At 43.8% G+C, this 22079-nt stretch overlaps 1 protein-coding gene and 1 non-coding gene across 2 annotated transcripts in view; both read right to left on the bottom strand.

Moving 5' to 3' along the window:
- Positions 1-22079, bottom strand: part of bark (C-type lectin domain-containing protein bark beetle) — a 74657-nt gene that overhangs the window by 10472 nt on the left and 42106 nt on the right. The window contains exons 14-35 of the mRNA XM_080270622.1: positions 22052-22079; positions 21248-21345; positions 20157-20261; positions 19141-19276; positions 18449-18569; positions 17412-17624; positions 15519-16595; positions 14606-14814; positions 13965-14121; positions 12809-13108; positions 11707-11964; positions 10717-10976; positions 9861-10072; positions 9328-9558; positions 8218-8342; positions 6975-7100; positions 4567-4638; positions 2773-2898; positions 2351-2528; positions 1375-1528; positions 508-761; positions 29-231 (exon numbers count right to left, since the gene is read on the bottom strand). The exon at positions 22052-22079 is cut by the window's right edge and continues 95 nt beyond it. Coding sequence (XP_080126748.1) covers positions 29-231; positions 508-761; positions 1375-1528; positions 2351-2528; positions 2773-2898; positions 4567-4638; positions 6975-7100; positions 8218-8342; positions 9328-9558; positions 9861-10072; positions 10717-10976; positions 11707-11964; positions 12809-13108; positions 13965-14121; positions 14606-14814; positions 15519-16595; positions 17412-17624; positions 18449-18569; positions 19141-19276; positions 20157-20261; positions 21248-21345; positions 22052-22079 — 4643 coding nt within the window. The remainder of the gene's footprint in view (positions 1-28; positions 232-507; positions 762-1374; positions 1529-2350; positions 2529-2772; positions 2899-4566; positions 4639-6974; positions 7101-8217; positions 8343-9327; positions 9559-9860; positions 10073-10716; positions 10977-11706; positions 11965-12808; positions 13109-13964; positions 14122-14605; positions 14815-15518; positions 16596-17411; positions 17625-18448; positions 18570-19140; positions 19277-20156; positions 20262-21247; positions 21346-22051) is intronic.
- Positions 4367-4485, bottom strand: LOC145397579 (5S ribosomal RNA). Its single transcript, XR_013897003.1, has one exon. It is a non-coding gene; the product is annotated as a 5S ribosomal RNA (ribosomal RNA).

Here is a 22079-nt window from a genome sequence, read left to right as displayed (position 1 = left end):
TACACTCCCCACACCAACACTAACCCACCTGTTGTCTAGACCGGAGGTGTAGCGCGGGGGTGAGAGCTGGTGGTCGTTGGTCTCCTCGTACACTACAAAGCTCGGGTCTTCGTCCACGGAGGAGCCGCCCAGCTGGGACTTGGCGATGGAGTCAAACGAGCCGGAGAGTCCATTCATCCGAGCTGCACCGCCTACCTCGTGTCCCTTCATGGGCACGGCACGCTGGGGGTCCTGATGGGTTGGGAGTGGAGGAACGTGTGTGTGTGTGTGTGTGTGTGTGTGTGTGTGTGTGTGTGTGTGTGTGTGTGTGTGTGTGTGTGTGTGTGTGTGTGTGTGTAGGGATGGTAGTATGAACGACAGAATAGTACAAATATGGTAAGACAGGAAAACAACTACACTAATAAAACACATAATCCACTGAGTTTTAGAAATTATAGAGCACACTAAGTATCGTTTCTCCTCATTCGCAAACTTTAGAGACGAACCACAAAAGCCAGTCTGCCGCACCTCAATAATCCTCCGCTGCCCGATATCGCTAAACCCTCCACTCGTCGATGTGGACAGGGCGGATCTGTTTGAGCGGATAGAGGCCCTGATGGAGTTCCGCCGCATAAGCCTCTCCTTCCGCCTCTCCCTTGACTTGCAGCACCAGCACGAGACACACGCCGCCACCAGCACCAGGCAGCCCAACACCACCGCGATGGCTGCGATGGCGAGGGGATCCGATGCCCAGGCAAACTTGTCAATAGTCTCATCAGGGTCTGCATGGAAGGATGAGAGAGAAAGTTGATTAGCAAGTACTTAAATATGGCCTCATCTACATCTGCTGGGGTGAGTGATAGAATAAGAAAATTGTAATCAAACAATGGCCAGAAAGACTCCTGTGTGTCATTTATCTGTTACCAAAAGAAAAAAAAAAACATATGAAAGCAGTTCTACTAAAAAGATGATAATGAAAAAAAATACAATATAATAATCTTAATTAATGAAGTGGAAGGGATGCACAAATAAAAAGAGGAAACATGATTATGCTATATAAATGCATATCAGGGAAGGAGAAAATAGACATAAGTGAATATATAACCTATGGGGAAGCATCAGCAAGAGGACACTGCAAAAATCTGCATAAAAAGGAGAGGTGATAAAGACGTAAGGAAATTCAGTTTCCCAAACAGAGCAATTGATCAATGGAATGCACTACCGAATGAAATAGTGTGTGCCAAAACAATTCACAAATTTAAGGATATGTACGATAAATATGGTTGAAGACACGGGACAGTACGAGCTTGACTCATTCCTGTAAAGACACAATTAGGTAAGAACAATTAGATAAGAACACACACACACACACACAGGCTGTTGAAACGTGCCCACCTGACTCGCATATAAACGGTAGGTTGAGGTTGCAGTCCACAGAGCGCACTTGTCTGTTAACAAAGGCAGCACAGCCACTGATGACGTCCAGATGCTGCACCCACACCATGTCATACTGCCACAGGTACTCCGGCTGCTGCTCCAACAACCAGTGCTGTGCGAGAAGAGACAGAAAGGCCTGGTACTGCAATGCCACTTAGGATACCACCTTTTAAATTTTACAGACCAGGGTTAGTGGTGGACAGACTCAGATATTTCAATTAAGGATAAATACAGTCTTCAATTACTATCCTACCTCATCATCTATCTATCTATTTATCTATATCCCGACACCCTAATCCTGCAAAGGGTGACGCAGACAAAACGCCTCCAAGTCGCTCTGTCACCCACCATTTGACTGCCCTCCCCCCAACTCACTCCCCCCTCCCTCATATACCTCTCAACTCCATCCCTCCACCTCATCCTCGGTCTTCCCCTCACTCCACTTCACCTACATACACCCTCATAGTAAGTCTTTCATTCTCATCATCCTAACCTTTTTTCCCACCTGAAGACAGAGGGAAATACAATCTGGAAACAAGGAAGAAAAAGAACGAAGGCACTGGGACTAACACTATCATCCTATGCTCCTCTAATAAACAAAGAATTCAGAAAAGGATGGTGGGAATTTGGGATGTTTAAGGATACTCTGTAACACCTTTCCTTTAGTGATTTTGTCTCGAACTTACATCGGTTAAGGAAGCTCCCTCAACACCTCCTCCTAAGCGACTTATTTGGCATAATTAGTCCTTACTATCCTCCTCTGTGTCATTTAAAGCATTTCAGAACCACCATACTCAGAATAAATAGCACACAAATTGACACTAACCACCCATGTCCAAAAATAAATCACTACGGAAGAGGTGACAGGGAACTTCCTTAACTGACAATACAGAGCTCAGTCTCCCTCTCCTCCTCCTCCTGCCACACCACTAACCTGCACCTCCCAGTACCACTTCTGCAGGAACGGTAGCGATGCGTTGTCACTCTTGCAGAATTGCCGAGCCTCTGCGTGTGTGACAGGGGAGCCAACGTAGAGGTAACACGCATCTCCCACCAGTGTGTACCCCGGCTCACACCCATGCAGCAGTGTGTAGTTGTTGAGCTTCCAGTTGCTGTGTGGTGAGGACAGGAGCGAGTTTGTGATCAGTATTGGTTGGATGTTGCTGGTTAACAGGAAAACGGTTTAGTATGGCCAGACACATAAGCATCACATACATACATACAAGCATCACACACTAGACACACACACATACACACACACACACACACACACACACACACACACACACCTCTCAACACACACAAAAAACACAAGTGCACACCAGCAAGACAGTAACATAAAGTAACACAACTCACCTGAAGTCCACCCTGAGGAGCGTCTCATCATCAGTCTTATCGTGGATGCGGCCAGACACAGCCACGGAGGTGTTGAAGCCCCACCAGTTATCACGCGCATCAATCGGAGTCTTCCACACGTCAGACCTGGGAATATTTGTGGCCGAGGGTTGAAGGTGGGGCAGGGAGTGTAATAAACAGCAATGGGGCTAATACTCTCTCTACGGCTGTCACCTACTGAGCCATTTGCCTTATTCTTCTTCCTCTTGGGTCTACATTAGTGCTTACTTGCTTTATAAATTACTGTACTTCATATCTATACCACTGACACGTTTTACAATTATCTCTCTTTCTGACTGGTACGGATCAGCATTAACGTATTCAATATATGAACCTGTATGATATAATTCAAGGACTAAAATCAAATTATCAATGCAGTCTCTACACAGAACCTGAGAACAATATATTTAAACTGCCAAAAATATTCAGTTACTTTACCTGTACAAATTAAAAGTGACTAAACATACAAAAATGATCCTTATGATAAACTCCCAAGTCCTACATAATTCCCAAATAAGACATAAGCTTAGAAATCATTGCAAAGAAATCTTTATATATGTTAGTAGTGTTATCTATGGTGAGGCTGGTTCTAGCAAGGTGTGAACTGTGGCCATGCACAATGTTTGGCTGGAAGGGCAGTGAAAGTTTTAATAAACACGTCTTCATCATCGTGAACTTTCTTTTCACCAAAGGATGAAAATGAGCCATCGTAAAATTACAAACACCAGATACGTGTGCAACAAACACCACTGTACATGACCAATAATCATGGAACTCTTCAGAAATATTCACTGAATGATATGCAGGTACTGCTATTCATTCTGGTATCCTATCCTGCTTCTTAAACACACTACTACTGGGAGTCACCTGAAGGCAGCATTACAGCAAATGACTGCATCCATCATGCAATCCTTTTCTGCCCCAACAGAGGTGTAGGGGTCCAGGGCTAGGCTAATCAATTCTGACAATTAAGGCTAGTGACCAGCCTCACTGGCAACTGAGTGGCATTATGTCAGCTATAAACTTCATGCATACCTTGAATGTAAACTCTTGATGTCCCCATTCAGTTGTAGCACCTTAACCCACCACACCACCAGGCATCATTGATTATATGGTTACTATCAAACATAATAAATGGTGACCTTAATTACAAAAACCATTTCACTTGTCACTCAGTGCAGTCACCTTAAGGATGCATTACATTACGTGAGTGAATGTTGAGTGTCCCCACCAACCATAAATAAAATAATAGTAATAAAATAACGTTCTCCCTACGTGTCAAGTGGGGTTGGTGGAGGATTAGTGCCCCTCCCTGTAAAACAATTAACTCTAAGCTCTTGCCCACCCCATTTGGGATACATGGCATCTGGCAATGAATGAATGAATGAAATAATAATAATAATAATAATAATAATAATAATAATAATAATAATAATCATCATCATCATCATTGCCAGACGCCATGTATCCCACACGGGGTGGCCAAGGGCTTAGAGTTAATTGTTTTACAGGGAGGGGCACTAATCCTCCACCAACCCCACTTGACATGTAGGGATGCCAACAGCATCTGGTGTTCCCAGGCGGTCACCCATCCAAGTACTAACCAGACCCAACGTTGCTTAACTTCACTGATCGGACGGGAAGCGGTGTACTCAACGTGGTATGGCCGTTGGCATAATAATAATAATAATAATAATAATAATAATAATAATATAATAAATCCTGCCAGCAGCAATTACCACCACCAGCACTAACCTCTCTCTGGCCACATGCTCCTCAAGGAAGTAAGTGTCAAGCTCGTCACATTCGGTGGAAACGTTGCACCGCCTGTCAACCAAAGGCACCAAAACAGAGGCATGCAATGAGGGTGTGTTGCAAGGGGCACACACATCAATACACTCACACTCAGCCAAAAATACACTGCTATCATTCTTGCCACATATCTGTTTTAACTCTTTGACTACTAAGACTTTTATCAAACAAATAAAATACTGATAATTTGGACTTACTCCTCCCCCGCCAAAAAAAAATCTATGTAATCCAAGGGTTCAAAAGCTGGTTTAATCTGTGCTGAAATTCTGATATGATGAGCAATGCTGAATTGGTGTAAAATTTAATTATAATGCTGTAACTTCCTGGCTCCTTCAAGCTGAGAATTTCTGCCTTTGGTATTTAATTCTGACTGCTGACAGGTGGCTTTATGTACCTTAGTATTTATGGCTATGGCCTGATGGCGTTGATTTATCACAAGAAATATTTTTGGCTGAATGCACAGTTGTACAGGTTATGTTCTACTACCATGCAATGTCCTGAAGCTGATGTTAGGGCAGGCTGGCTGTACTGAGGGTGTCTAGTACAGTCAATACCATGCTACACTGATGTACTACTGGCTTATATACCAACTTACAAAACCTTAATATTATGATGAACAGACAAATAATGAACTAAGTAAATAAATAAATAAGTAACTAAATACATAAATAAATAAGTAGATTAAAAAAAATTAATAATATCTACACAAGATCTGAATACAAATTAAGTTCTATGGTGGGGGGAATTTACAAACAGTAGAGGAATTGTGACACTCTAAGAATTACAGTACTGTACCTGCATGTCTGAAAAAATGTGACTAATAAAGACAGAAGCAGTGCTCAGTTGTCAGCATGCTTTTTCTTTTTTTCTTTTTTCCCCACAACCAGTTCCCTACATGTCAACAAGTGGGTTGGTGGAGGGTTAGTGCCCCTCCCCATAAACCAACTAACTCAATGGCCACCCTTTACAAGATTATGGCGTCTGGTTAGAGACAGATAGAGAGACAGATAGCCCTAAAAATCCATGGGAACTTAAATCTGCTGTTGCCAATAATGAATCAAATTTTATTCCCACCAAAATAAAAACAATCGGGTGAGGAAGGATCTAGGAACGAAGGAGAAAGTTAAAAATGGATCTACAAATGGCAAATCCAGTGAAATATGGAATACAATCATTCAAGCCTCCGCAACAATGGCTCCATTTCAGAGTATAACCATCTCCACATTGATCTTTGTGTGTGTGTGTGTGTGTGTGTGTGTGTGTGTGTGTGTGTATACGGTAGCCATTTTATAAACCGTAAATCATCATGGAAAAACTTACGATCCGAAATGAAAAAAATAAAAACTGCTCCTACCTGCCTTCAGACTAACAAGGGAAGGTGGTTGAGTGAATATTTCTGTGACTGCAACGGTACAAGCAAAGAAGGAAAACAAACACTGCAATGGAGATAATATTAAGTACCATCATGCCAAAATATTAAGAAAAAAACTATAAAACTATCACCATGCCAAAATACTGGGGGAAACTCTCTCTATATATAAAATTACGCAGCGCCATGCCAAAATACCGCCTTGAAAATAATAATAATAAACAATCTACCATGCCTCAGAAGCTTGTCAAAATGCACAGAAATATCTAAAGGTCCACGTGCACCCAAACCAGCTACCTTCACCTCTCATGTGTCGCCCCATCAGCCTTCTTACCTACTCAGTCCAGACCTGTGGGTGCGGGGGTGGGTGGGTGGGTGTGTGGGGGAGTGCCGGGTGCGTGAAAGAGACAGAGAGGCAGAGAGAGAGAAAGAGAGAGCGGTAGGATTAGACAAGGGGGCAAATTTTTCATGATGCTAATTCCAAAATGCACAGTTGTTTATAAAAGGCAATGGTCTGATTTAAGAGAGGCAACACACCTCTTTCCGATGCAAAGTTTAAATATTTTCACACTATGGCTTATCTATAAACTGTATCTGACATGGCAAAATTATAAACAATTCACCATCTGATTGCTTAACTGATTAATGTCCTATACACCTAAATGCATCTTTTAAAAATTATTATTTAGTTATTTTTTTTTTTACATATGGCAAAAGTGAAAGTAAAAAATCTTTCTCCCTAATACTTATATATATATCTATATCTATCTATCTATCTATCTATCTATATATATATATGGTAGGCTAAAAGTTAATCCACATTCCATGAAAAAAAAAAAAAGAGGTACTTTACATTACTACAGCATCATCACTGTATCTGTTACACAATATTTAAAAATCAGAAAGTTACAGCACATTTTCAACACTGTATGACTAACGGCCATATTCTCACAGGCTTCACACTCATTTACAGGCTACTTACACTGACTCATTCACGGCCACCAGTTCGTACGCGTTGTCCCAGTTGTAGAAGACATTATCGACAAACTGCTGTCCCGCGCTGCCGGCCACTACAGTTCCTTGGTAGGTGGGGTCCACGGCCATGTTCCTGGATAAAGAATAAAACAGGGACTAAATTATCTCTGACTAAACATATGAGAGAGGGGGGTGAGAGGTGGGGGGAGGGCTGTGAAATGGTGGAGGACAGGGCGACATGGAGGCAATTTTTTTGTGGCCAATCCTTACATGATCAAGGCGTCTGGCAGTAGATAGACAGATAGACTAACCATATTAAGGTGTCTGGCGATAGATAGATAAACAGACAGACTAACCATATCTATTCTTTGATGCTTACTGAGTTAACTATGATATTCCTGTCAGGTTAAGGACACAAGGAATGAAGGTGACCCACTTATGCAGTACCAACATCCTAGCAATTAAGGTTTCAGTACTAATGAAAGAAGATAAAGAAATACACGATAAATCCTACAGTAACAAGGCTGGTGACTCAATTGGCCAATAAATCCTACAGTAACAAGGCTGGTGACTCAATTGGGCAATAAATCCTACAGTAACAAAGCTGGTGACTCAATTGGCCAATAAATCCTACAGTAACAAGGCTGGTGACTCACTTGGCCAATAAATCCTACAGTAACAAGGCTGGTGACTCAATTGGCCAATAAATCCTACAAGTAACAAGGCTGGTGACTCACTTGGCCTATAAATCCTACAGTAACAAGGCTGGTGACTCACTTGGCCAATAAATCCTACAAGTAACAAGGCTGGTGACTCAATTGGCCAATAAATCCTACAGTAACAAGGCTGGTGACTCAATTGGCCAATAAATCCTACAGTAACAAGGCTGGTGACTCAATTGGCCAATAAATCCTACAGTAACAAGGCTGGTGACTCATTTGGCCAATAAATCCTACAGTAACAAGGCTGGTGACTCACTTGGCCTATAAATCCTACAGTAACAAGGCTGGTGACTCACTTGGCCAATAAATCCTACAGTAACAAGGCTGGTGACTCAATTGGCCAATAAATCCTACAGTAACAAGGCTGGTGACTCAATTGGCCAATAAATCCTACAGTAACAAGGCTGGTGACTCATTTGGCCAATAAATCCTACAGTAACAAGGCTGGTGACTCATTTGGCCAATAAATCCTACAGTAACAAGGCTGGTGACTCACTTGGCCCTACAGTAACAAGGCTGGTGACTCACTTGGCCAGGCTGTTGTGTGAGGTGGTTTGGTAGACTGGAAGGCGTACTTTCTGGAAGCCGTAGATGTCTAGAATGTGCCGGCCAAGGTTGCTGTGCAAGTAGTTGTGCGTGAACACCGACACCACCTGCAAGAGTCCTCCGTGTACGCAAAGGGCCAACTCTGCACCTGTCTTCCCCTGCCTGTATTTCCTACTGCCTTTGACCTCCAGTCTTTTAAATGCGATGTATCTAGGCATCTCAAAATTAATGGATGCTGAATTTAGCTTTTTTTTTTTTTTATAACAATTTTGTGGGCTTCTAGTTTTTGGTCCCTTCTTCCATGCATAAAAAAAGAAAAAAAAAAGAAAAAAAGATAATTGGACTTCTCATACAATATCATGTAGAGTACTAACTACACTTCATTCACTTTAACTTGGCCCAGAGTTTCGTCCATCTGCGGCATATTTCAATTAGCTACGTAGCAGAAAAAGAGAGTTCTGAGGCTCTAACATCGTTTCTGTAGCACTTCTTCATGACTAGCATCACAGTCCGGCATTAATGTATTGTTATGACTCAGCATTCAAGATGGAGGGATGGCAATTTTGGGCCAAGGTGAAGTGCACAGAGTATATCTTATTATATACCCACCAAACTATCAAATAACCAATCTAAATCACCCAACCACCCAGTCAGACAATCACTTCAATAACGACAACATTCACCTACTCACCACACCTCAACCAACCTCACCAATATCCAATTCAATCACACGGTCAATCCCAATAAATATGAAATTACACAAATGACCAATCCTAACGACCTATCTATCTATTGCCAGACGCTTTAATCCTGTAAGGGGTGGCCACAAATAAATCGCCTCCATGTCGCCCTGTCCCCCGCCATTTCACTGCCCTGCTCCCAGCTCACACCCCCCTCTCTCATATACCTCTCCACTCCATCCCTTCATCTAATCCTTGGCCTCCCCCTCCCTCTCCCCCTATCCACCTCACTCACATACACTCTCCTCATTAGTCTCTCACTCTCCATCCTCTCCACCTAACTATCCAATCTCCTAAATACAAAACGACCCAAACAATTGACTTTAACGACCCAACCATCCAGTCTCCTTACCTGTGCCAGCGTAATGACATCATGGTAGGGGGAGTTGGACCAGCTGAAGTCATTATAGGCCACAAGTGCGTGTTGGTAGGCAGAGTTCTCCCTCGACGCCATGTATAGTGCTGGCCAGCGCTTGGTACCCACGAAGAGGTTGTTTGTCACATTAGCTTGCAGTTTCGTGGCCGCACCAACCGACCCGGCCAAGATGTAAACACCGCCTGTGTTGTTGCGCATCAGGTTGTTCTGTGGGAGGGGACGGGAGAGGGAGGCTGAGAATGATGCATGAAAATGTGAAGAAATGTGGAAACACATAAAAATGAATAAACACAAATATTTTTTCTATTTACAAGCATATACACAAAACAAAATTTATATACTGTACTGTATTTACAAAACTGCACACCCACACACACCCACACTCTCTCTCTCTCCACACACACACACTCTCTCTCTCTCTCTCTCTCTACACACACACACACACACATTCTCTCTCTCTCTCTCTCTCTCCACACACACACACACTCTCTCTCTCTCTACACACCAACCTTAATATAAACATCCTGCATATTCTGTAAATCAAGGTAGACGGCCGCTCTTGTTGTGGTGATGTTGGCGTAGAGTTGTCGGCCGTTGTTGATGAGGCGCGAGTATGAGAAGCAGAGCCAAGGGTTGACCTCCCCAGCCGTCGCAGCAAACACGGCTCCCTCGACGTTGTTCGTGTAGTGGTTGTAGGTGAAGTTGTGAAGGATGTTACGATCTGCGGCGGAGAGAGAGGGGAAGTCGGTTAGCATATCCCTCTAGCAATCGTATCAATCAGTGCCGGTTTAATTATAAGAAAAGACACTGAAGAGGGAGGGGGAGGCCGAGGATGAGATGGAGGGATGGGGTGGAGAGGTATATGAGGGAGGGGGGTGTGAGTTGGGAGCAGGGCAGTGAAATGGCGGGGGACAGGGTGACTTGGAGGCGATTTGTTTGTGGCCACCCCAAAGGGGATTGAGGCGTCTGGCAATAGATAGATAGATAGAGACGCTGAAGAATGTCTCTTGAAGTTGGTGCCATTGTGTGAAAGCATCCCTCTCCACTACTAACTAAGAACAGTGATAACAACAATAACTAACACCAACAACTACCACTAACACCAACACTAACCACTAACACAAACACCAACTACTACCACTAACACCACAACTACCACTAACCTAACTCCTACCACTAACACCACCACTACCACTAACACCACCAACTACCACTACCACCACCATCACCACTAACACAACTATAACACTAACATCACCACCACTAACACCAACATCTACCACTAACACCAACATCTACCACTAACACAACTAACACTAATATCACCACCACTACCACCAACAACAACACAACCCCCAAACTCACTAATTCCCAGGTCTGATATGGGCAGCGTGATGACCTCCGCCAGGAAGCCCAGGGTGCCGGACGCTCCTGTGGTGTGCACCTCGATGGACAAACTGGTGCCGCGTGTTTTGAAGAAGCGCATGTGGTTGTCCGAGCGTGCGTGGATCTCCGCCATGGCCTCCGTGGTGTAGTTGTAGATGTCGCCATCGTAGAGGATGATGCGGTCGCGGGCTATCTCCTCATTGTCGAAGTTTGAGTCGTACATGTTGAACTGTAGGAGTCTGGGGAGCGAGAGGGTGAACTATAAAGAAACACACTTAGGTAAATTTGGCTAACAGACTACAGTAAATTGGGTTAAGAGACTACAGTAAATTGGGTTAAGAGACTACAGTAAATTGGGTTAAGAGACTACAGTAAATTGGGTTAACAGACAAGGGTAAGTTTGGTCCAAACAACTTGTTCTGTTATCAATACAAACTAATCATGCAATGCTTTTCTTTAACGAACCTTTGATACGGATTTGTATGTGGTTTAGCTAATTTTTTTTACCGGACTAATTGCCAAACAAGCTAATTATTTTCCCAAAAGCTGCTGGAAACTACAAAAAAAAAAAAAAAATCATGTAAGTAATGTGATTTTTAACAGAGTGACAGTTTCAGCATCGATTCTGACCCTATCCACTTTTAAAAATCATGTGAGTAGTGTGATCTGTAACAGGTGTGAGGGTTTCTGCAGGACTCTGACTCTCTTTACTTTTAAAAATCACGTGAGTAGTGTGATTTGTAACAGTGTGAGAGTGTCAACATGGATTCTAACTCTATCTATCTTCTGTAAAAAGTCCTGGCTACAAAATAAACTCTACCTGAATCCAAAGTTCTTGACATTAAATACAGACAAAACTTTAACTGTATTTACCTTTGGCTGAGTTTCCTGGCTAAAATATATAAGTGTACTCTATGTGAATCCAAAGTTTGACTGAGTTTCCTAGTTAAAATATCAAGTTTACAGTACCTGAATCCAAAGTTCTTGACATTGAAAACAGACGAGAATATCTTGACACAATCCGCGGGTCTGTTGTCGTATTTGTAGTAGAGCAAGACGCGTTCCTCGACCAACAACTCCTTCGTGGCATCGCAGGCGTCGACGAACCCAAAGGCGTGGTAGGGCAAACGCAGGCCAGACACAGGGAAGAACGATGATTCCTCCGTCTCTCTTGTTTCTCCTGTCAGTCCCATTAAGCTCACTCCCACGCCTCTGTTGTCCTCAAACCTGAACAGCAAATAATAACAAACGTCGATTACGGCTGGGGTGAGCTAGAGGGAAGGCGGTTTGATGGGGGAAGAGAGGGTGACATGGAGGCGATTTGTCTGTGGGCACCCCTTCTGGGATTAAGGTGAATTGCTGAAGATAAGATAAATGGATACATACATACACAGATACGCACATGAAAGATAGATAGACACACGCATGCATATAGTACACACATACTCACATTAAAGATCAATAAACACACAAATACACATAGTACACACACACTTACATGAAAGATAGACAGATATACACACACATACATACATAATATACACAGGTATTCAAATTAACTGAGAGGAAACAAGGACTAACAATGACTACTCCACCTAGCCTGTCTCTCTGATAAATCCCACTAGTTTACCCCTGCAACTCTGTTATCTTTGAACCTGACACGAGAATATATATCATACGCCGAGTTCCGAACGGTCACTCCTCTAAACTGTGGAAGCTCATGGAAGAACACTGCCAGAAAACCTATCAGTGTGTAACAATCCTCCATTTCATGTGACTCAGTAGCAGAAACAGCAAACACTCCATCACACAGAATTCCGAAGGACCGCTCCTCTGTGGCGTGGAATCTCATGGACGAACACTGCCAAAAAACCTATCAGTGTGTAATAATCCTCCATATCATGTGACTCACCCACTGTACAGCATCTCAAATCTGTCAGCAGAAGAATCAATAAACAAGCCATCATATGCAGAATTTCGAATGGTGACTCCTCTAAACTGCAGAATCTCATGAAAATACACTGCCAAAGACCTACCAGTGTGTGATATTTCTCCGTTTCATGTGACTCACCTATTGTACAGCATCTCAAATCCATCAGTGGCAGAAACGATAGACAGTCCATCATAGGCAGAGTTCCGGATGGTGACTCCTCTCAGGTGTGGGGTCTCGTGGAAGGAGAACACCGCTGGAGACTTATCATTATGCAGCAACCCAGCCCCAACCACCTCCACCCACTCCATGATTGAAGGTGGGACAAGGGCGGGACGGGACCGGCCGTGGACCAGCGGGTGGGCATGGGCGTGACCCGGTGAGTTGGGGTCATGGATGCGTTCATAGATGTCCATGTGTTCAAAGTTGGGGATGGAGAACCTGAAGCAAATAATATGGTGTATAAGATAATGTTCTATTTACCCATCTATCTATAGCCAGATGCCATAATCCCATAAAGGGTGGCCGTTTGAGTTAGTTGTTTCACGGCGAGGGGCACTAACCCTCCGCCAACTGACTTGCTGACATGTAGGGAGTAATGTTACTGAAGAATTATGCCTTTTATATGTGTACCTTATTGATGCCTTGTTTCTTCCTAGGAACAGGGAAAGACCATGACATAATTTCTTTGGCTCTCTCAACCACATATTTTATCAACGCCTTCAATTACCGTATCCCTAAAAGATTCTGTTCGGCTTAGGGTACACTTCTTTAAAAACACCTCCTCTCTACAAAGAGGCTCTTCTAAGCTGAATAAAATCATCTGGCTGCATAAAGGAGAGGCTAAAAGAAAGCACTGTGCAGTAAAGATGTATAATACAAAGCAATACAAAATGATACAGGCATGATTGATACAAGTTCCCCCAAACCTTGTAGTCCACCAAGCTCACATTCAACAACAACAACAGTATCAACAACAACAACAATAACAAGCCCCTCGCCTGATGCCACCCCAATGATGCTGTCAGTCGTTTGAATCACTAACCAGGTCGTCACACCAGATGTAAACAAAGCCACCATTCCCCTGATATGCTTAAGTATGATCTAATATACCTATGCAGATCTACACCTGGTTAAAACACATCCCCCAGTTCCCTCCCTATCCCGCAAAATGATGATGGTAGACCGCAGGCAGGGAGCAAACTCAGCCTGCAGTCCACCAGGTTCGTACTGTATCATATCACTTCGTACAAGCCTGGGACCACCACAACAACAACAACGACAACACACCACTCACCTGATGCCGCCCCAGTGTTGCTGCGGGTCGTCTGAATCGCCAACCAGGTCGTCACACCAGATGTAAACAAAGTCGCCGTTCCAGGGACACTCGTAGGTGTGGTCCAAAATCTGGCCGTTCATCCTCAGGGCACACTCGTCAAGTCCTGCCTCCGTACCTGACGACAGACAGAAACGGCGATGGAAGACACAGTATAATTAGTATTGGTAATGGGTATAGGGGTAATTAGGAGGCAAATGAAGGTAATTAGGAGGTGAATGAAGGTAATTAGGAGGCAAATTAAGGTAATTAGGAGGTGACTGAAGTCCTGCCTCTGTACCTGATGACACAAAATGGCAATGAACAACACAGTACAGTATAATTAGTACTCATAATGGGTATAAAGGTAATTAGGGGTGAATGAAGGTACTTAGGAGGTGAATGACAGTAATTAAGAGGTAAATAAAGGTAATTAGGCCTCTGTTCTCGTCAGGTAAGAGGGTTCCCTAACACCCTCTTCCTAAGCAACTTATTTTCTTCGTTACACCCTGCCATCCTCTTCTGTGTAGCTTAAATCATTCTAACATCACCATACTCTACATAAATAGGAAGTATGTACCTGCCTATACATAACACAAACACAAACACACCTCCCCACTCACCATCACACTGTATGGGGTCAGGCCAGGAACGTATGCGTATGAGTGCGTTTGGGAACATCTCAGTGCGTTTGTCCCTGGCGTAGCGAGCGTACAGCGGTTGTAGGCCCAGCTGACGACACACAACCTCTGCATTGCGCTCGGTAAATCTGTCGTCGCACATCGGCACCCACTGCTTGGTTGTCCCATTGTAGATGTCCAGGAACCCGTCTCTGTTTGGGTTTGAAAAGCGTCACCATCGCCATCGTCACTGTCATCATCATCATCGTCGTCGTCACCGTCATTATCATCATTATCATCGTCATCACTGTCATCATCGTCATCAACATCATTACCACTGTCACTGTCATCATCATCAATATCATTATCATCATCATCACCGTCACTGTCATCATCATCGTCGTCACTGTTACCATCATCATCATCACCACCATCATCATCGTCGTCACTGCCATCATCATATCATTATCATCACCACCAACATCATTGTCGTCACTGTCATCATCATCATCATCAACATCATTACCACTGTCATTGTCATCATCATCAATACCATCATCATCATCACTGTCATTACCATCATCATCATCATCATATATATCATTATCATCATCATCATAATAACCTCCGTCTCCTACCTAAGGATATGGTAAGGCATGGTCCAAAATGCAAGTAAAAATAAAACACAACAGAAGGTGAATTAATAACAGCCAATCCCATCCTACCTCCTTTAAAGTGAATGGAAATGAATGTAAAATGAACTGTAAATGTGTGTAAAGAACTCAAGTATTTTATTTTCACTACAACAGAGGGGAATCATTATACAAACAGACAGACAGCACGAAAGAGACAGACAGAAAGAGGAACCAAAGTAAAGACAGAAAAAGAGACAATTAGAAAATACAACGGCACTGACCTGCGTCCATCACACTTCCCTTCCACACACAGCCTCACGTCCTTCAGTGTTGACATGACGTGCCGGCTCACACGGCTGAATTTGGTCTCCGATATGTCTGCCGGCCGCATCACAATCTTCTCGTTCTTCAACCCAATGGCCTGCAGTCGACCCAGCACCAGCATGCCCACACTAGGGTAAAATTCCAGCGTTGCACCCGGCTCTATTACCAGGGTCGCTCCGGGCATCACCGTAAGATCGGATTTGATGACGTACGGTTTGGAGCGTTTTGGGAGTACCAGGTCGTGCAGGAGACGCCCCCCTAAGGCATCAAGTTCCATGGTCCTCTCGCTGGTTCCCGAGGCCCCTACAGAGGACACAGGGGCACGGAGATTGTCTTCGATGAGGTACGGGAGGAAGTCTGCCAGGGCAAAGTTATTCCAGTCGTCAAAGTCAAAGATGCGCTGCTCTATGTCCCGTGCATTGCGGGAGCCCCACCAGTTAGCTTCCACGTTGAGGTAGTTGTCAATTCGGCTTGTGTACAGACCAGCCAGTAGTTCATAGTCCATATCGTTGGAGCCCAGACGATTGTGAGTGACATTGACCTGCTGCACCCCTCGAACCCCAATAGTATAGCTACTGGGTTGGTGTAAGGTGGATGCACTGGCTCTGGTTAGCATGCTGTTCCTGTTGTTCTGCACTCGGTTGTACTCAAAATACGCGTACACGTTCCCAAGGATCCGACTCTGGCTGTTGGCGCTAAACTCGACCATGTAGGAGCCGGTGTTGGAGACGATCTCGTTGTCGTGAATATACAGCTCCTTCTCCATCCCCTTCACGGCCAACAGTCCACGCTGACACGTGTTTCCCTCGAACTTTGAATACGTCATGTTTATCCGAGCAAAGTGTCCATCGATGAGGAACTCGAACTGGGCGTTGTTCTTAAATGTGGAGGTGTTGACAAAGAGGGTGTGTGTGAAGTTCTCCGTGTACTGCCAGACATAAGGTAACGCCAAGACTAGTCCTCCACCTCCGTTGTTCTCCACCACAGCCTCATCCAACACCCAGTGGAAGAGGTTATTTGACTCTCGGATGTCCCTGCGAATATACAGTAGAGGTAAACAGCAAAATACCAAAACAAAACAATGCCACTAACACTGAAACAATCTAGGAAATTAACCTAAGTGTCATTCTCCTCCTCCTCCCCCTCCTCTTCCTCCTCCTCCTCCTCCCTCTCCTCTTTCCCCTCTTTCTCTTCCTCCTCCTCCTCATCATCATCATCAGTCAAATTATCCACACTATTCTCTTTGTAACTTAGCTTACATAAATAACATACAGGAACATAACATCAACCCACATGCAAAAATAAGTGGTAAGGAAGTGGTGCTAAGGAGCTGCTTTTAAATGTTTTGAATTTTCACTTAGCCTGCATGAATAACAGAAGAACATTTTGCTATTACATATGAGAAAATAACTGGTTAGGAAAAAGTCTAAGGAGCTATCTTTGCATACTTGAAATATTGACTTGCATAAATAACAAACAAAAGGACATTACAGTGCCTATCTATCTATCTATTGCCAGACGCCTTAATCCCGCATGAGGTGGCCACAAACAAATTGCCTCCATGTCGCCTTGTCCAGCGCTATTTCACTGCCCTGCTCCCAGCTCACACCCCCTTCTCTCTCATATACCTCTCCACTCCATCCCTCCATCTCATCCTTGGCCTCCCCTTCCCTCCCTCCATCTCACTTACATACACCCTCCTCATCAGTCTATCACTCTCCATCCTCTTCACATAGCCAAACCACCTCAGTGTGATTTTCCTAACGCTTCCTTATCACATCCACACCACAATGCATAAGTGCCATATGCAGAAATAAACCACAAATCTACAGCCAAACACTCTTCCTCACCAGCTGTACTGATCAATGCCCCTCCCGTTGCCCTTGATGTTGGTGCGGTTGAACATAAACGTGATCTCAGCAATGTCATCGTTGTCCATGCGTGTGCGGAAGGGTGACAGGACGTAGACGGCTTGCTGCTGGTTGTTGCGGATCTCACAGTCCACCACCATCAGGCTCTCGTTGGCAGTACGTAGGAGGTGATCGCCATCGTCTGTTACATATCTGCGGAGAAAGGAGTTAAAGTTAGGTTAGAGGTGTGAGAGGGAGGGGGAAGAGAGTATGTGAAAGTGGGAGAGGGTGAGAAAGAGGGAGAGAGATTGGGGGAAAATGGAAAAGGAAAGGGAAAGAGGGGAGGAGATACAAATGGAAATGAAAAGGGAAAACGAAGGGGGAACAGAGAGAGAGAGAGTGGAAGGAGAGAAAAGCTAAGTTAGGTGAGAGCTGTGGGAGGGAGAGGGAAAGCGTGTGTGACTGTGTGTGTGAAAGTGTGATAGGGAATGAGAGAGGGTGAGAAAGAGGGAGAGAGATAAGAGCAAACTGAAAAGGAGGAAGAGAGAGAAAGAAAGAGAGATAGAAAAGAATAAAGAAATGGTAACAGGGACACGGAGAGTGCTTGGGAAATAGGATGTAGATGACCTGTAGCTGGTTGTTAAAAATCTCCTAGACCACCAACGGCTGACTTTACTTGGCTGTGCACTGAAGGTTATCTCCGTGGTCTGTTGTGTATCGGTCGGCTGAGGAGAAGTGAGGCGCAAGGGAGGGACAGGGAGAGGGAGAGGGAAAGGAGGAGGGAGAAGGAGAGGGAGAGGGAGAAGGAGAGGGAGAGGCAGAGGGTGCGGGAGAGGGAGAGGCAGAAGTGAGATTAACAGTGAAAGTACGAGAGGCATCCATGCTCCAATACCCAATAAAGAAATGAGCTGGAAAAAATTCTTGGCCATGACAGATGTAACAAATAAAAAAAAAAATAATAATAATAATAAAAATAAAAACATACACAACCTGACTCTAATGAAAAAATAAATTAAATATACGAGAGTCAGTGTTACCTGTTGTAGTGCAGTGTAGAGATGCCGATGTCGTTGTTGTGTACGATGGTGTTGTGCATGTACACCATCGGCCACTTGGCTCGGAAGTTACGCTGGTCACCTGCCTGAGCGATGTCACGTCCTGAGGGAGTGTACAAAGATGTTACTTTAAGGAAGATGCATCACTACTTCAGACGTCACAGTACAGAAGCACCACTACTTCAGACGTCACGTGACAGAAGATGCATCACTACTTCAGCACAGTATATCACACACCAAACACAGTATATCACACACCAAACACAGTATATCACACACCAAACACAGTATATCACACACCAAACACAGTATATCACACACCAAACACTACATCACACACCAAACACAGTATATCACACACCAAACACAGTATATCACACACCAAACATAGTATATCACACACCAAACACAGTATATCACACCACACATATTTACACCTCACTAACTTCGATGGAAAAGCAACAGCACGTAGAAATGCCTTTGTTTCACTTATAAAGGCTACAACATGCTTGCCTACATCGACCTTGGTCACCTAATGGGGGCTCTTCATGCTGCTCAATCTCTGGCAGCCTCCCTATAGAGATAAGCCGAGCACAGGTGGACAAACAACAATGAAACAGCTACTCCACACAAAACACCCTTCACAAGACACGATACTAAAATGACTGGCTTACTATCAATGGCGGTGAGTACGATGATGACGTCACCGAGAGCATAGGGTCCCGAGGCGTAGTCTAGGGTTAAGGCGTAGCTGCTGGTGGTGGTGGGGAAGGCTGTCTGGTCCCCTCGCACATCCCACGCCGCAATGTCCTTTACCGGGAAGCAATAGCACCAAATAATATAGCCATTATTGATTAAAAAAAAAGATAAATATAATAAATAATTACCATCATCAGGCAGCCATATCTGGTCCCCCCGCACATCTCATGTCGCGAGATCCTTTACAGGGAAACAATGGCACCATAAAATATAGCCATTAATGAAAAAAATAATCCATCCATCCATCATCCTATGTCGCCCCATGAGGAACGTAGGAACCCATGGCTGGGCAAGTTGGTCCTGACATTTAAGATGAAAATAATAATAAATAAATAATTAAAAGAACCATTATCATCATCATCATCATGCCGCCATATCCTTCACTAAAAAATAATGGCACCAATTAATATAGCCATCATTACTGTAAAAAAAAAATAATAATAATAATAATAAAGACAAATTATTATCCTCACAATACAGCCATACTTCCTCTTGTACAGGAAGAAAAATGTTATCATCAAATATCATCATCATTATCATTTCCAAATCATTATAATTAACCTGTATCCTTTGCGGTCATTACTATAGGGCTTTATGTACAGTAAGTCTCCCTCTTTCTCTTTCTCATTAGCTATCCTGTTATTATATCCATCCATCCATCATCCAATCCTACGTTGGCCCATGAGAAGCGTAGGAGCCCGGGGCTAGGCAAGTTGGTCCTGACATTTAAAACACAAAACACGTAAATCTTTAGTGTTATTATAAAATAAGTCGTTCTGTTAGACCTGACCACTAAGAAATGAAGAAGGGTGTGTTTTTGTGGTCTGCGTATCTGTGTAATTCTCTCTCTCTCTCTCTCTCTCTCTCGCACTCTCTGCCTCTGTCTCTCTCTGTCTGTACGTCTCTTTCACTCTGTCTCTCTCTCTCTCACCTCGCTCTCTGTAACATGCTGATAGTCGTAAATCACCAGCTGTTCCGTGCTCTCCGGGGAGATTGGGTTCAAAATCTGGATGCCGATGACGTTGGAGTGCGCTGTCTGTGGGGATGAAAGAAGAGGATAATATTACAACTACAAATACAGTAAATATAAAGCGTATAGATGTCGACTACCTACATGAATAATTAACAGCCTAAATTATGTCTATCTCTATCTATCTATAGCCCGACGCCCTAATCCCGCAAAGGGTGGCCGCAGACAAAACGCCTCCAAGGCGCTCTGTCACCCACCATTTGACTGCTCTCCCCTCAACTCACTCCCCCCTCCCTCATATACCTCTCAACTCCATCCCTCCACCTCATCCTTGGCCTTCCCCCTCCCTCTCTCCCCCTCCACCTCACTCACATACACTCTCCTCATCAGTCTCTCACTCTCCATCCTCACCTAAACTATGTACAGGAATTATTAACAACCTACCTATCCACTTATGAAAAATAGAAGAACATTTTATTTAAAGATTCTGAATGTAATTGACCACATGATGATTTAACAATCTACCATATCTATCTATCCATCAATCTATCTACAACCAGGTGCCTTAATCACAGAGGGGGGGCCACAGACAAATCAGCTCCATGTCACCCAGTCCTAAGAGACAATATGACTACATCCTTTACACAGCACTTCTTCTTGACTAGCACCATATTCTAATGTCAATCTCTCAGAACAACTCAGCAATAAAGATGGGGAGATGGCACTTTTAGGCCAGGTTAAGGTGAAATGAGTATAGAACGATGACTACATCCTTCATATAGCACTTCTTCTTGACTAGCACCACATTCTAACTTTAATCTCTTGCTACAACTCAGGATTCCAGATGGGGAGATGGCAGTTTTAGGCCCAGTTAAGGTGAAATGAGTATAGAACGATGACTACATCCTTTATATAGCACTTCTTCTTGACTAGCACCACATTCTAATATTAATCTTTCAGTACAACTCAGTATTCAAGATGGGGAGATTGCACTTTTAGGCCCAGTTAAGGTGAAAGGGGTATAGAAGAAGGTTCAGGTAACGTAAACTCACATTAACGTTTATGGTGGCCTTGGTGTCGCGTCCACGAAGGGTCTCGGTGATGAAAAACTGCGGCTCGTTGGTCTCCAAGCGCACACTGTCTGACGTGCCTGTTGGGGTAAGTCAAGGAGATGAACACCTATCTATCTGTCTGTCTATCTATCTATCTATCTGTCTGTCTGTCTATCTATCTACATATCTCTCTATCTAGCTATCTATCTGTCTATCAGTCTATCTATCTATGTCTATCTACCTATCTATCCATCTATGTGTCTATCTATCAATCTACCTACCTATAGCCAGACGTCTCAATCTCGTAAGGGGTGGCCACAAACAAATCACGACACCTGCACAGTGATAATGCCTTCTTGATGTACATAATTCAAACTACCACCATGTACAGGGAGATGCTAGGGACGTTCAATTAATGTACATAAATATACGTGTAGAAAGTGTCTGTGGAGGTATGGGTGCTGAAAATGTTACGAGAAATACTCTGAGATGGTTTGGCCACGTGGGGAGGCTGGAGAGGGAGAGACTGGTTAGAAGTATGTGAGTGAGGTGGAGGGGGAGAGGAGGGGACTACCAAGGATGAGATAGAGGGATGGAGTGGAGAGATATAGTGTATGAGAAGGGATGTGAGTTATATGGAAGGCAGCCAAATCACAGACGACAGGGTAACGTGGAGGCGATTTGTTTGTGGCCACCCCTGATGGTATTAAGGTGCTTGGCAAGAGATACATACATGTCATAGCATTATTGTGCCTCTTAAATTTAATGTCCTTGTTATACTGTACAGAATTTGATTGTTCTGACCTGGGATGCGATGGTACTTGTCACGGCG

The sequence above is a fragment of the Coenobita brevimanus genome, chromosome 41 (genome assembly GCF_032717465.1).
Source record: "Coenobita brevimanus isolate Jiangsu-jjx chromosome 41, ASM3271746v2, whole genome shotgun sequence".
In the NCBI taxonomy this organism is placed as follows: Eukaryota; Metazoa; Arthropoda; class Malacostraca; order Decapoda; family Coenobitidae; genus Coenobita; species Coenobita brevimanus.
Note: the sequence above shows the minus strand (reverse complement) of the source record. Positions and strands in the feature narration are given on the sequence as shown.